Source organism: Palaemon carinicauda, chromosome 28, assembly GCF_036898095.1.
Source record: "Palaemon carinicauda isolate YSFRI2023 chromosome 28, ASM3689809v2, whole genome shotgun sequence".
Lineage (NCBI taxonomy): Eukaryota > Metazoa > Arthropoda > Malacostraca > Decapoda > Palaemonidae > Palaemon > Palaemon carinicauda.
The window spans coordinates 5,207,400-5,221,768 of record NC_090752.1 but is presented as its reverse complement, the minus strand read 5'-3'; the positions used below and the strand labels follow the sequence as shown (position 1 = coordinate 5,221,768).

Genomic DNA, 14,369 nt, shown 5'->3' with positions numbered 1-14,369 from the left:
AACCAATATGGGGTTGGGGTCGGTCATTCCTATGAGAGAGAGAGAGAGAGAGAGAGAGGGGGGGGGAATGGATAACCAAACATATATAAATACAAGGGTGAGAGAAATTGCAAGAAAAAAGAAAATATATGTAAAAATAAAGTGTTTACGTAAGAAATTTAGATTAAGATATTAACTAATATCAACGTGTTTTCCTTTTAATTTTATTTAATACTCGTGGCATTACACACCCAGGCACCCGTAGGCTATCAAGCCCGGGGTTTAAACTTATAAGGCAATTACCTTAGTTTGAGGTAATTTGAATGATTTTCAGGTAATTACCCTAGTTTGGGGTATTTTTTAATGAATTTAAGGTAATTACCTTAGTTTGAGGGTAATTTGAATGAATTTAAGGTAATTACCTTAGTTTGAGGTAATTGAGTAATTGTAAGGTAATTTCGGTTTTACTAGCTTCAAACTTAAAGGAAATTGTAGAAGTTTTACGGTAATCTAAGGTAAAAAGCATCAACATCTAAGGTAATAGCCAGATTCTAAGATAATTTCGGTTTTACTAGCTTCAAACTTAAGGAAATTGGAGAAGTTTTCAGGCAGTCTAAGGTAAAAAGCAGCAGCATTTAATGTAAATGCTCAAGTTTAAACCCTGTTTGAGCTATACTCGAACAATTCCCTTTGACAACGCGAGCGGTATCCTTCGAAAAGACGCCCCGCCGCGCGTCAAGTGCCTGCCTCTTCACTAGGTATTACGTGTCCATGCGTTTCAATCTCCGGTATAACGGCGGTCTATACATATTCGCCCTCTCCCCTTCCCAGCTCCAGAATTCACTCGCAAACGAACCTGTTTGATTTCACGGTCATATCTAAGGAGAACTTCGGTATTTTGTCGTAATATCCACACTATGATGCTCATATTTGAAATCCAAAGCATGAAGGGTGAAGTAATGAAAGGTACAATAAATAGCTGTTGGAAATGCATTAGATAACTATTGCATTACAAACTCTTTGGGCCATAATTTAGTTTGTTTGTTTGAAATGTAAAATGTACAAATGCTGAGTAGAATGTGTTTAAATGTAGGTAACAATTCATATATGTGATTGTGTGTAGAATCCTTCAATTGTAAGTGTGCTGAATTTTGCTAAAACTTAATTCCTTGACTTTTTACTATAGGCCTATTTACTAAAACCTTTTACCGTAATTTTTGCTGTATTTACTTAAATATTTTACCATGACTTTTTGCTGTATTTACTAAAACTTTCTACCGTGATTTTTGCTGTATCTATTAAAACTTTCTACCGTGATTTTTACTGTGACTAAAATTTTTTACCGTGATTTTTACTGTATCTACTAAAATTTCCTACCGAGATTTTTGCTGTAGCTTTTAAAACTTTCTACAGTCATTTCCGTTCGGCTTCACTTTCTGTATCAAAAATAAAAATTTCATTTTGTATCAATAATCATAAAATCCAGAACCTCCGTGGACATAACTTCTGTTCAAAGAAAGGGAAGATCTCTCTCTCTCTCTCTGTTCAAAGAAAGGGAAAGTTTCTCTCTCTCTCTCTCTCTCTCTCTGTTCAAAGAAAGGGAAAGTTTCTCTCTCTCTCTCTCTCTCTCTCTCTCTCTCTCTCTCTCTTTCTCTTTCTCTCTCTCTCTCTCTCTCTCTCTCTCTCTCTCTCTCTCTCTCTTGTTTAAAGAAAGACAAGGCGCTCTCTCTCTCTCTCTCTCTCTCTGGGAGAATCCACATACGGTATGAGAAAGTAATTACTCAATGATCTGGCCGCCAACGGCTCTACATAACTAGGGCGGTCACAAGGCAAGCCACCATAAGGTGTCTCGTCTTCGGCCTCCAAGATTCCGTCGTATGGCAGAGAAGAGTAGAAAAGAGTGGGAAGGGGGAAGGGGGGAAATTGCCCCCCCGGGGAGGGGGTACTGCCCCCGGGGGGAGGGGGGGGAATAGGCGGTAGATCTCGCCATCCGTAATCATTTGTCTGTCCGTTGGTGACGTTTCCCATTATCAGGATAAGGGGAAACTCCAGGAAACTCCATTGCGACCAAGATGACGATCTGGGGACCTCTTGGTTTCCCTAGGACCCCTCCCCCCAAAAAATGAATAAGTAAATAGATGGTGTAAGGAAAAGTATGAAAAATATGAAAATGCCTGAAAGGGAATGTTATATATAAACGGAAGGAGAAAGAACATGATACTGTTGTATATATAATATATACATATATGTGTATTATGTATATGTATTTATATTTGTGTACACTGTATATGCATGTTTATTTGTGTATATATGCATTTATATGTTTGTGTAGATGCATATACAGTATTTATATATATATATATATATATATATACACACATACATACATATTACGGTATATATTATAGATAGTATAGTATATATTTATTGTATATATATATAGTATATATATATATATATATATATATATTATATATATATATATATATATATATGAAAATATGGTACTTCCCCCTTGTCAATTTAGTACATGTCCCCGAACATCTTTCTTACATAATGCTCTTGACATTTTATCCTCCATCTTCATTTCCTCTCTCCTCCCTACCCTTTGTCCCTCATTTCTTGGCGTTATTAGTTTTCATTTCCTTCGCCCAATGATGCGTATAACCACGCCTCTACGCTGCGTATAACCAAGTGAGCTTATTTTTATTTTATGTCTCTGCGTAACTTGCCATATGGTTAACTACTAGTAAGACTGGTTTTAGAATCAATTTTAAAGATAACCAAACGAGGTTATTTTTTTTCTGTCCCAATTATAAAAATAACTAAGTGAGCATATTTTTTATTTTATCTGTCCCTTTGCGTAAATTGCCATACGGTTAACTACTAGTAAGATTAGTTTTAGAATCAATTTTAAAGATAAGTGAGCTTGTTTTTATTTTGTCTCTTTGCGTAACTTGCCATATGGTTAACTAGTTGTAAGATTGGTTTTAGAATAAATTTTAAAGATGAGTGAGCTTATTTTTTATTTTGTCTCTTTGCGAAACTTGCCATATGGTTAACAGTAAGACTGGTTTTAGAATCAATTTTAAAGATAAGTTAGCTTATTTTTTTTTATTTTATCTGTTACTTTGCGTAACTTGCCATATGGTTAACAGTAAGACTGGTTTTAGAATCAATTTGAAAGATGAGTGAGCTTGTTTTTCTTTTGTCTCTGCGTAACTTGCCTTATGGTTAACTACTAGTAGGATTGGTTTTAGAATCTATTTTAAAGATAACCCAGTGGAATTATTTTTATTTTATGTGTCCTTTTACGAAACTTCCCGTATGTTTAATAGTTACACTTTGGTTTAAGAAGCAATCTTTAAAAAATTTCTTAAATAATTTAAAAACTACTTTTGGTTTGCCTTGGGGTAAACAATATTCACTAAAAACGTGTGTGTGTGTGTGTGTTGTGTGTGTGTGTGTTATATATTTTGTATTTTTGAACTATGCAACTATTTCAGAAGCAGATTTTTTTTATTTTTATTTCGTGTGGTTTTGTAATTGTAATGAAGTTGCCAGCTATCAATTAAAATTTCTGTTCCGTTGAAAACAAGCCGTCATTTGCATCGCATATCAGAGCGTGGTGTATGCAAGAGCTGTTTTTTAATGTTAATAATTATAACTTGTTTTTGTACAGATTTTTGCCATTTACGGTATAATGTATACGCGTACGTGAATATGATCATCCACTGAATAATTTTAGTCATTACAAGTGCAGAGTTTGACTTGTGTTAAATGTATTTTTGAGCTTGAAATAATAGTTGTGCAGGATGGTTTAGCCAAATTACACGTATTCAGAAAATACTTATATTTTTTTTTTTTTTTTTTTTTTTTTTTTTTTTTTTTTTTTTTTTTTTGTTTATTGTATAGCTCTCAATCTAATTAACACACCTTTATTGCCTTTTAACATACATGATAATATACCAGTGATTGTGTATATAACATTGAACTTTGCTTAACTTATAAGTTAAGTGTTAAGATGTGTTAATTTCCGTATCCAACAGTAAGCGGACGGAATACGTAGTGCTATAATAGGCTATGTACAGTGAAATTCAAAAGTCCTAATTCTCTGTGAGGTGTTTCCAAACTACTGACTTTGGCTGTAAATTATTTGGGTTAATAACATTATAAGCTGTTTACTCATCTGTTTAGTTGATACCTTTTCTTATTAGTTACTAGGCTATCTTTTGATATGAATTTGAAGCCGGAAAATTGAAATATTAACATTATTGAATACGGGTATGGATCTATTCTGTTAGAATTTGCCGTAAAAAACGGTAAAAATCCTGGAATAAATGCTATCAGGCATTTACCGTTTTAAAACAGACATATTAACGTTAAGGAGTGATATTACGGTCACCAACCCTTAAAGATGATAGGAAAGTAGGGTAAAATTGCCATTTTTTTAACTGTTTACCGTTGATTTGAAAGACTATGAATGTTGAATAAAAAAAAAAAATTCAAACTATACTGAGTGAAACAAATCATATTTTCATGAAATTTACATTTCTCATGTTTAGAAAGAGGTCAGTGGTAGATGATATTTATAGCAAATTATTTATATCTTATTGTTATGAAATTTGACTCCTGTATTCGTGATTGATTGATTGACAGATTTGTTCATATCATTCTGGCGTTACGGATATTAGGAGTAAGGGATCCCATAGCCATAAATATTTTGAGCAAATGTTACATATATTATCCGACCCCCCCCCCCCATATTACCCATAAAATGTCTTGCTTATTTAGGTTTGTGATCTAAAAATGGGGTGTTTAAGGGAGCCTATAGGTCTATCTGCTGAGTCATCAGCAGCCATTGCCTGGTCCTCCTTGGTCCTAGCTTGGGTGGAGAGGGGCTTGGATGCTGATCATATGTAATATGGTCAGTCTCTAGAGCATTGTCTTGCTTGATAGGGCAATGTCACTGTCCCTTGCCTCTGCCATTCATGAGCGTCCTTTAAACCTTTGTCATATACATGTATTATTCACATTCCACATTATTAATATAGATTGTTTCAGTGTTGAATTACATAAATGTGCACTTAAGTCATGTTTATTTCATTAATACACACTTCACTAAGATATATAAACATTGAGAGAAATATACCTATGCAAATATCTTACATATTTAAAAAAAAAAAAAAAATCTTTGCAAAATTCTTACATTCTGTAAACAAATACTGCTGAATTAACATTCCTTTTGATACAAAACAAGACGTATCTCATATATATCTTATTTTTTGTTTGTTTGTTTGTTTGCTGAAGATAGAAAGACTTAACGTTGTAGCTACTTTTTCAATTGCTTCTGCTGTTGTGTTCAGTTTTTGTGTTGATGCCACAAGGAATAATTTCACTGATTGGGTCCTACAATTCAAGACCTTCTGATTCTTTCAGCATCGATTGGAGGGGGATGATATCCGTGTGAATGTTATGTAAGTCTGTTTTTTATTTCACTTTTTTTTATATTATTATTTTCTCCTAATTATACCTTTTACCAAGTCTTCCTTTCTCTTTTTTGTGCTTGCTTTTTTTTTCTTTTTTCCTCACTGGTCCCTTCCGTTGTCCTTGCCCTAGCTTATCCCCGTGGAAATATCAAAGAGGAAAAAAAATTGCCCCCTTACCACTACCACCACCCAGCTACCCCCTTCCCCCTGTTTTTGACCCCCACGTCCATAAGCTCCCCCTCCCCTTCTCCCTTTTTTTCATCCATATTCCAAAAAAAAGGTCCATACGTTTTGTTTTCATTTTTTTTCATCACCGTATTGGACCCCTTTCGACTTACAACATTCCATTCGATATATACACACAATCCGGATTATTTATAGTTGCATGGATTTCAACTAATCTTATATATATATATATATAAATACACAAAATATATATATAAAATATTATATATTTATATATATACGGGCGTTGACGAGACCAATCAAAAGACCGCATATGCAATGCTTGCATATAAATAAAAAATTGTTTTTTGGCATGAGGATATATAACGTCTTCAAATCTTATATACTTTTTATATCCGGTTACCTCACCCTCTATATTTTTTTATGTGCAGAGATTTTTTTTATGATTTTCTCATTTATTTATATACATATATTATTGTGGTAAGCAGTAATCGTAGGCCTCGAACCTTCCAAAAAAAAAAAAAAACTTTGGCATTATTTCTTTTGAATGTCAGATGAATTGTTAATTTTTTTCAATCATATATATATAATATATATATCTGCATAATGTTAAATCCAAAGCATGTCATCCCCCTTTTTATCCCCATTTCATCTAAAGAAAATGAAGATATTTAAAATACAAAGATAAAAATTATAATGAAATTAAAAAAAATAAGAGTGGTGATGATGATAACGATGCTTTAAACTTAACACTCAAAAAAGATAAACTTCGGAGATTTTTACCCCTCCCTTTGCAACTCTAGCCCCCCAACCCCCCCAGCAGATGTAGTTATATTTAAGTCTGTATTTTGATCTATTGGAACCTTGGAGTTGTCGAGTATTGTGTGGAACGTTTTAATTCTATGAACTTTCTTTTAATTATGATGATGGTAATGCCTAATTATGAAACTGTTTTTAAAAGATGACAAAAAACACTTTCCTTACACTCATTTTGAAAATAACAAGAGAAAAAATAAATCAGCCCTTAGATCTTTTTTTTTAAACATGTACAGTATGTCATTCACTTTTCTCAGTTATTTTCTATCTTTCCTTACCTTCATTTCTTGTCCCCCATCCTTATTCCTTCTTCCCCCATTTCCTCTTATCTTGTCCCTCCCCCATTTCCTCTTATCTTGTCCTTACCCCATTTCCTCTTATCTTGTCCTTACCCCATTTCCTCTTATCTTGTCCTTTCCCCATTTCCTCTTATCTTGTCCTTTCCCCATTTCCTCTTATCTTGTCCTTCTCCTTCCCCCATTTCCTCTTATCTTGTCCTTCCTCTATTTCCTCTTATCTTGTCCTTCCTCCATTTCCTCTTATCTTGTCCTTCCTCCATTTCCTCTTATCTTGTCCTTCTCCTTCCCCTCTTATCTTGTCCTTCTCCTTCCCCCATCTCCTCTTCCTTCGCCCATTTTTTCTAATCTTGTCCTTCTCCTTCCCCCCATCTCCTCTTATCCTGTTCTTCCCCCATTTCCTCTAATCTTGTCCGTCTTCTTCCCCATCTCCTCTCTCCTCCATCCCCCCCCCCCAGAAAAAAAAGCTTTTTGAATCGACTTCTCATATTGTCTTATTTTACCTGATCCAACCGCTCATGGGTTTATACCTGGACTGTAATTAGAGAGAGAGAGAGAGAGAGAGAGAGAGAGAGAGAGAGAGAGAGAGAGAGAGAGAAACCTATGATAATTTTTTACCCTCTCCTCTTCCTGATTCTTGTTCCTAACCCATCCCCTAATCCTTTATTTCTATCCTGTTCTTGATTTTTTCCCCTTCTTGATGCTCTGATATCTCTCCTTTTGGGCTTGGAGAGATGGAGGTCTGCATCATTATCTTTTTGTTTTTTATTTCCTTGCGTTGTTGGATGGTCTTATTTCCCCCCCCCCCCATGTAATTGTGGTCGAAAAATCAAGGTTTTTTTTTTTTTTTTTTTTTTTTTTTAGAAGATCAATATCTTGACTATTATAGCTAGCTAGTTATGACAAGTGTTTCAGCGAGGATAGTTATGCTAGTTACTAACTACTATCACTACTGCTCCTACTACTATTATTATTATTTCCCCCGTGTAATTGTGGTCGAGAAATCGAGTAGGATCCTATATTTTTTATATGTAGATCAATATCTTCACTAATGACTTACAGCTAGCTACTAGTGAAAAGTGTTCCAGCTAGGATAGTTATGCTTGTTACGAACTACTATCACTACTGCTCCAACTACTATCATTATTAGAGCCTAGTGAAGAATTTGAGTTCATGTTTGGACGAAGGGGAGTAAAAGCAGATGGTGAAGATGAAATTGGCACTAAAGAGTAGAGAGAGTAGGGAGGGTGAAGGTAGAGAATGAAAAATACCCTGAAAGAGCCACTGAGTATCTCGGAGTGATATTACCTGCGGAAATGAGGTGATCCTGAATGCAACAGGTGTGTGCCTTTTACCCATCGTTTTCCCTGACGGGGGGGAAAAGGGCTTTACGATCGCGAGGGCCAAGGCCTTTTGGAGGTTGGTTGCTTCCCGAGATGGCTTCCCAGCCTTGATGAGAAGTCTCGCATGGCCTTACTATAGCCTTACTTGCTTGGATATGGGCGTGGCTGATACGGAGTATATGTTGGGGAGGGGGAACGTTTGCTTGTGTGTAAGTATGTTTTACCTTCGATATTTTTTTGGTTATTTATTTTTAGTTTCCCCTTATGGCAGTGATCTGAGATCCATTTAGGATTTTCTGTTGGAATATATGTTTGGGGGGAGGGGTGTTTGTCTGTGCTTGTGTGTACGTATGTTTTGCCTTTGATATTTTGTTGGTTATTTGTTTTTAGTTTGTCCTTATGGCAGCGATCTAAGACCCATTTTCTGTTGTCAATATCAATTTCTTTGGAGGTGACTTACGGCTCGTTTGTTAATATTTTAGTTTCTTAATTTGATTTTTTTTTTTTTTTTTTTATAATGACTAGCATTACAGATAAAATACCTTGACTTTTAGAGAGCTACTGCAGGTTCTAATATTCACCATTTGGTGAATTTTCAAGGGAATGTGTATATTAGCAAATTTATTTTGAATTTTTTTACTGTTTTTCCCCCTTGGAGTCGTCCATGAAATTTAGGTTACTTTTTTTTCAATTTGTTTAGGTTAAATGATTATATGAAATCTTTCATTGTACCCCCATTTTCTTTATGGAGTTAACTAGCAAAGAATATTTTGAGAGCAAATTCGAAGTAGCTATAACATCAAATTCACGAAAGAAGATTAAGCTGGCATATTTTTTTTTTTTTAATTATTATTTCCAAGAGTTGCATCAATATTTTCTCTTGTCTTCTTTCATCCTCTTGATAACAGTTATGATATTCACATTTCATTTTCTATAGAACATCCATAACACATTAAGACAATTGTTGACAATATTGTGTGTTGTGATCCTATCTTTTAATTTTTTTTTCTTAAGCCACTCAAATCGAAGTCGTTAAAAGGAATATTTATCCATTTCCGCTTCTCTCCCCTTTCGCTCTTCCAGCCAATCAGAAGCCCTTGACTTTCGACGACGTCTACAATCAGTCGTCTCCTACAAACTGCACCGTCTACTGCGGGGGCATCACCAACGGCCTTTCGGAGGAACTCATGCAGAAAACATTCGCGCCCTACGGACAGATCCACGAGATCCGGGTCTTCAAAGACAAAGGCTACGCATTCGTTAGGTAAGTGGTATTACCTCTGTCAACGAAGTTCGAAGGAGGTTATGTTTTACCCCCTGTTTATGTGTTTATGAACAGCTTCCTGACCACAATTTTAATCGTAGAGTATTGATACTTGCAGGGATTAACTTATGTTAAAAGTTGAAAATGATTTAATTTTGGAAGGTCAAGGTCAAGATTAATCAAAATGTCCAATTCACGTAATCAGCCATAAGTTTGGACATCGTTGTCACAGACTTCAAACTTGGTTCATATTTAAGGGTATGAAAATCCACGCCAATTAATACATGTAAAGGTCAAAGGTCAAGGTCGAGGAAAGGGTCGAGAAATATGATGTCGAGGTCTGTGCTCTACTGAGTGCCCTTCAAGTTATTATTATTATTATTAGCAAAGCTACAACCCTACAGGCACCTGTAAGGGGGAGAAGATTAAGAGGGAGGCAGAGAATTAGATGGCGAGATGAAGTGAAGGATGATATGGAGAGAGGAGGATTGGGGGAAGAGGAGGGCTTTGATAGCATTTGAGAGGGCGTATCAGGCAACCGACCCCTTATTGTAGGGATAACAGTGGGGAAGAAGAATCCTAGAGTCTTGCTGTCATATTTTTCCATGATAGAAGTTTATCATTGTCAGTATCTATATCATAGGCAAATATTTACTTAGTGATTATTTGCCCAGTGTAACGGAATTAATGTCATTGATGCTTTTAAGTGGGTAATATCATGGACCTGCCACTTCAGACACTTTTGAGTGTCCATTTAATCTGTTCTCTTAAACAGGGCTATGTACGATTCAAAATAGAGACTTAAGACCAATTTTAGTATATTATTTATAATTATTTAATAGCTATTTAGGACAATTCAATACATAAGATAAACGAGGAATTAAAATATATTGATAATTTAGTTTTTGTATCACGGTTAGTTGAAATTTACCAAATTCGTCCCAGTTCAAGATACATAACGCTAGATTGTTTGCGCAAACTTTGAAGTCCTTGTATCTCTTATTTTGTAAAATGTTTTTCTTCTTCTGTCGTCGACTTTTGCGTGACTTGGTTATCTCTAGATTTTTCACTTAATTCGTTATCCAGATGGGAAAATACATTATTTTGAACAGTAAGATTGACAATGATAGTGATACAATGCTTTGTTCAAGCCTTACTTTGGCTACAAGTATTAACCTGTGTAGTTTGACCACAGATAACTGAGGGTTAGTTATAATGATAGGTAGTTTTTATGTCATTGTACCTAGTAGTTTGACCACAGATAACTGAGGGTTAGTTATAGTTTTTATGTCATTGTACCTAAAATGTGAAAGTAATTTTAGTAAATTTATAGTTTTTAACAAATATTTCTTGATAGTCTTTGTGTAATATGAAATTTTATAGGTTTTACATTCTGTAGGGCTCCTATAATAATAAGTTCTTTCGATTAATATTTCATGAAATATCTGACTGCCTGAGAAATGTATTATTTTGATTTTAATCCAGTAAATTTATCAATTTTGACAAATATTTCTCGATAATCTTTGTGCAATATTAGACTTTAATAGCATTTAAATTGTGTAATGTTCAGGTGGCAATAAATTATTTCAGTTATTTCATGAAATATTGTAATATTTGACTGCCTCGGAAATGTAATATTTTGGTATTCTCAGATTCTACCAATAAATTCTTTAATGATTTCATTATCATGATCTCCCTCGCTTGCTTTTCAGGAAATGATATTGTCGATATGATTTTAAATGATTCTGCTGGATAAAAATGTTTGTGATAGTCACTTATTCCTTCACCACTGTAGATATACTGTGTACATACATATATTTGATGTTTTTATATGCATGTAAACACCATCATCAGAATGATCTACTTTATATATATATATATATATATATATATATATATATATATATATATATATATATATATATATATATATATGTGTGTGTGTGTGTGTGTGTGTGTGTGTGTTTATACTGTATGTATGTGTATGTATATATACAGGAATTTATATATATAATATAAATATATTGAAATACAATAGATCATTATTGTTAGTTTTCTATGTATATAGAAGCATATATATATATATATATATATATATATATATATATATATATATATACATACATACATACATACATACATACATACATACATACATACATATAATTATTCCGTTTGTATTTTAATCTCTTCAAAGAACATAGCAAAGAGAAGCTTTTAATTATTAGAAGCAATTGCAACTCAGCTCTTTTTTGCTTTTATGGGACTACGAGTTAGAGGGACAATTTCCCGTGATTAGCATTTCATTTATATTCTATTAAAAATTTGCTCCCGACTATTTTCCACCTTTTTTTTTTTTATTTCACGCGCGTTAATTTTTGTCCATACATTTACATAAAATATCGCAGAATCTTTTTTCTGTTATTCATTTTATGAGCGTTGTAAACTGTAAATGAATAGCGCATTCCAGAATAAAATGAATTATTTAGGTTTTTTTTTTTTTTTTTTTTTTTTTTTTTTTTTTTTTTTTTTTTTTTTTTTTTTTTTTTTTCACGGGATTCCCAAAACTCACAGCTGCCGGTAGTGTGAAGTGACACTGCTAAGCCCCTCTCTGGAATTTTTTTTATTTTTTTTATTTTTTATTTTTTTTTTTTTTAATGCTGACTATGCAAATCGTACGTCGTTTTTTTTTTTTTTTTTAGCCTGTAGGACTGACTATACCGTTGTTATTAATCTGGTTGTTCTCCTTTTTTATGCATGTATATATATTTTTTTTATTTCTCCAGTATTCATTGCATAGAGGGTTTGTTTTTTACAGAGAGAGAGAGAGAGAGAGAGAGAGAGAGAGAGAGAGAGAGAGAGAGAGAGAGAGAGAGAGAGAGAGAGTGAGTTAGTTACTATTGCCCAGCAGTGTCATGTTTAGTGTGAACTATAAGTTGGAGAGTTGTTAATTGTAATAATTGATGTGTGTGTATATATATATATATATATATATATATATATATATATATATATATATATATATATATATATATAATATATGTGTGTGTGTGTGTGTGTGTGTTAAGAATGCATATAATGAATGACGAAACTATATAAGAAAATAATGAGCAGTAACAGGATGAATGTAGATTATCTAGAATAGACTGAAGTATTTGTGAATGAGGTGAATTATGTTAAAGAAATAATAGTGTATAACACGGGAATTTCAGACCATAATGTCATGGAATTAATAGTCCATTCCAAAGCAAGCGAACGCAGAGATAAACAAAGCACAAAACGATGGGAAGGATATGGAAAATATAATTTCTATGGTAATAATATATATATCTGAAATTGTAGGGTGAATGTCGAATAAATAAAATATTGAAGCAGATGAAATTATTTGCCTCAAGAATGTATAAAAAATAAAATAAAGGCATAAATGTCAAGAGTTAGCATAGACGAAATGATAGAAAGAGACTATTTTGACATATAGTCATAAGGAAGAAAAAACTGACTTATAGATTGGTGTGAATATATTATGATTCTGAAATGTTAGGATCTGGATAGGGTAGGATGGCGTGAAGGAGGGTATATGGAAGAAGACCTTTATATATGGAAACCACAAGACGAGTGATCACGCAAGATAAAAGTGATTGACGCAATGTGTTATTAGGTTCGACATATTGTTTATAAGCATTTTGCATTGGTATATGAAACTACCATATAGTCCATACTTTCAAGTATTATAACTTTGGTGAAATGTGTCTAGCCATGATAACCTTGTAGTAGAAATCCTTGTTAAGAAGACAATTGAACTTGGAAGGAAAGTGAGTTAATTAAATAAACTAGGAATGTCTTAACCGGGTTCAAGATTCTATAAAAATAATCAATAATTGATGTAAGATTCATTTTTTTTTCACTAAATTGTAAAGGTACTCTCAGGCCATTATTCTATATATTTTCTTGCTTCCTTTCCGCACTGGGCAATTTTTCCCTGTTGGAGACCTTGTGCTTATAGCATTCTGCTTTTCCAATAGGGTTGTAGCTTAGCAAGTAATAGTAATAATAATAATAATAATAATAATAATAATAATAATGATAATAATAATAATAAAGACAGAGAATCATTATTGCAAGTTAATGAGACTAGACCTGGCCTTGCTCGGCTTCATCAGAATGGTGTTTTTTAGTCTTTGTTATTAACTTGACCGTGAGACTTGAAAAAAAAAAAAAAAGTATTCCTTGCTATAGAAGAAAATTCCCCTTTCCTAGATATTTGATGGTTACTTGATCCACTCTTTAGAGTTTATGGGAATATTCATCATCATTAACGTTTTTATGTAAAGTTATGCCTATGCAGTTAGGCCTAATTTCGCTTTAAGTGCACTTTTCCTCTGAATACCCATCTTGGTCTATAGTAGATCTTCCATTTTTCTGAAGGATTTTATTTTTTGGGGGTGGGAGGGGGGGGGGGGGGGGGCATTTTTACAGGACTTATCCTGCGAGGACTTCATCTATGCCCTATTCCATCTTCATTCTTTTGTGCTTTATGTAGGAATTCATATTTCTATATATTTATTATGCCCTTTATTAAGAGTCCTAATCCTGCTAAATCTAAATCAATTCCCTTTTTATAGTTGAATTTGGAACCTTTTCTCTAATGAATAATGGCCTGTTACAACAATGTATTTATGTGGTTATAATGTAATTTCAATACTACAAAACACACTAACATTCATTTAAACAATACTTGTCTTTTCCAAACCGTGTTAACTTATTATCATCATTATTACTTGCTAAGCTACAACCCTAGTTGGAAAAGCAGGATACTATAAGCACAAGGGATCCAGCAGGGAAAATAGTCCAATGAGGAAAGGAAATAAGAAAAAACTATAAGAGAAGCTTAAGAACAATAATATTCAAATAAATCTTTCATATATAAACTATAAAAACTTGAAAATAGCGAGAGAAAGAGAAACAAGATAGAATACAGTAGTGAGCATGAGTGTAC

General features: G+C 33.5%; 1 protein-coding gene across 1 annotated transcript in view; it reads left to right on the top strand.

Moving 5' to 3' along the window:
• Nucleotides 1-2,051: 2,051 nt before the first annotated feature.
• Nucleotides 2,052-14,369, top strand: part of LOC137621389 (cytotoxic granule associated RNA binding protein TIA1-like) — a 44,430-nt gene continuing 32,112 nt past the window's right edge. The window contains exons 1-2 of the mRNA XM_068351687.1: nt 2,052-2,073; nt 9,193-9,373. Of these exons, the coding sequence (XP_068207788.1) occupies nt 2,052-2,073; nt 9,193-9,373 (203 nt within the window). The remainder of the gene's footprint in view (nt 2,074-9,192; nt 9,374-14,369) is intronic.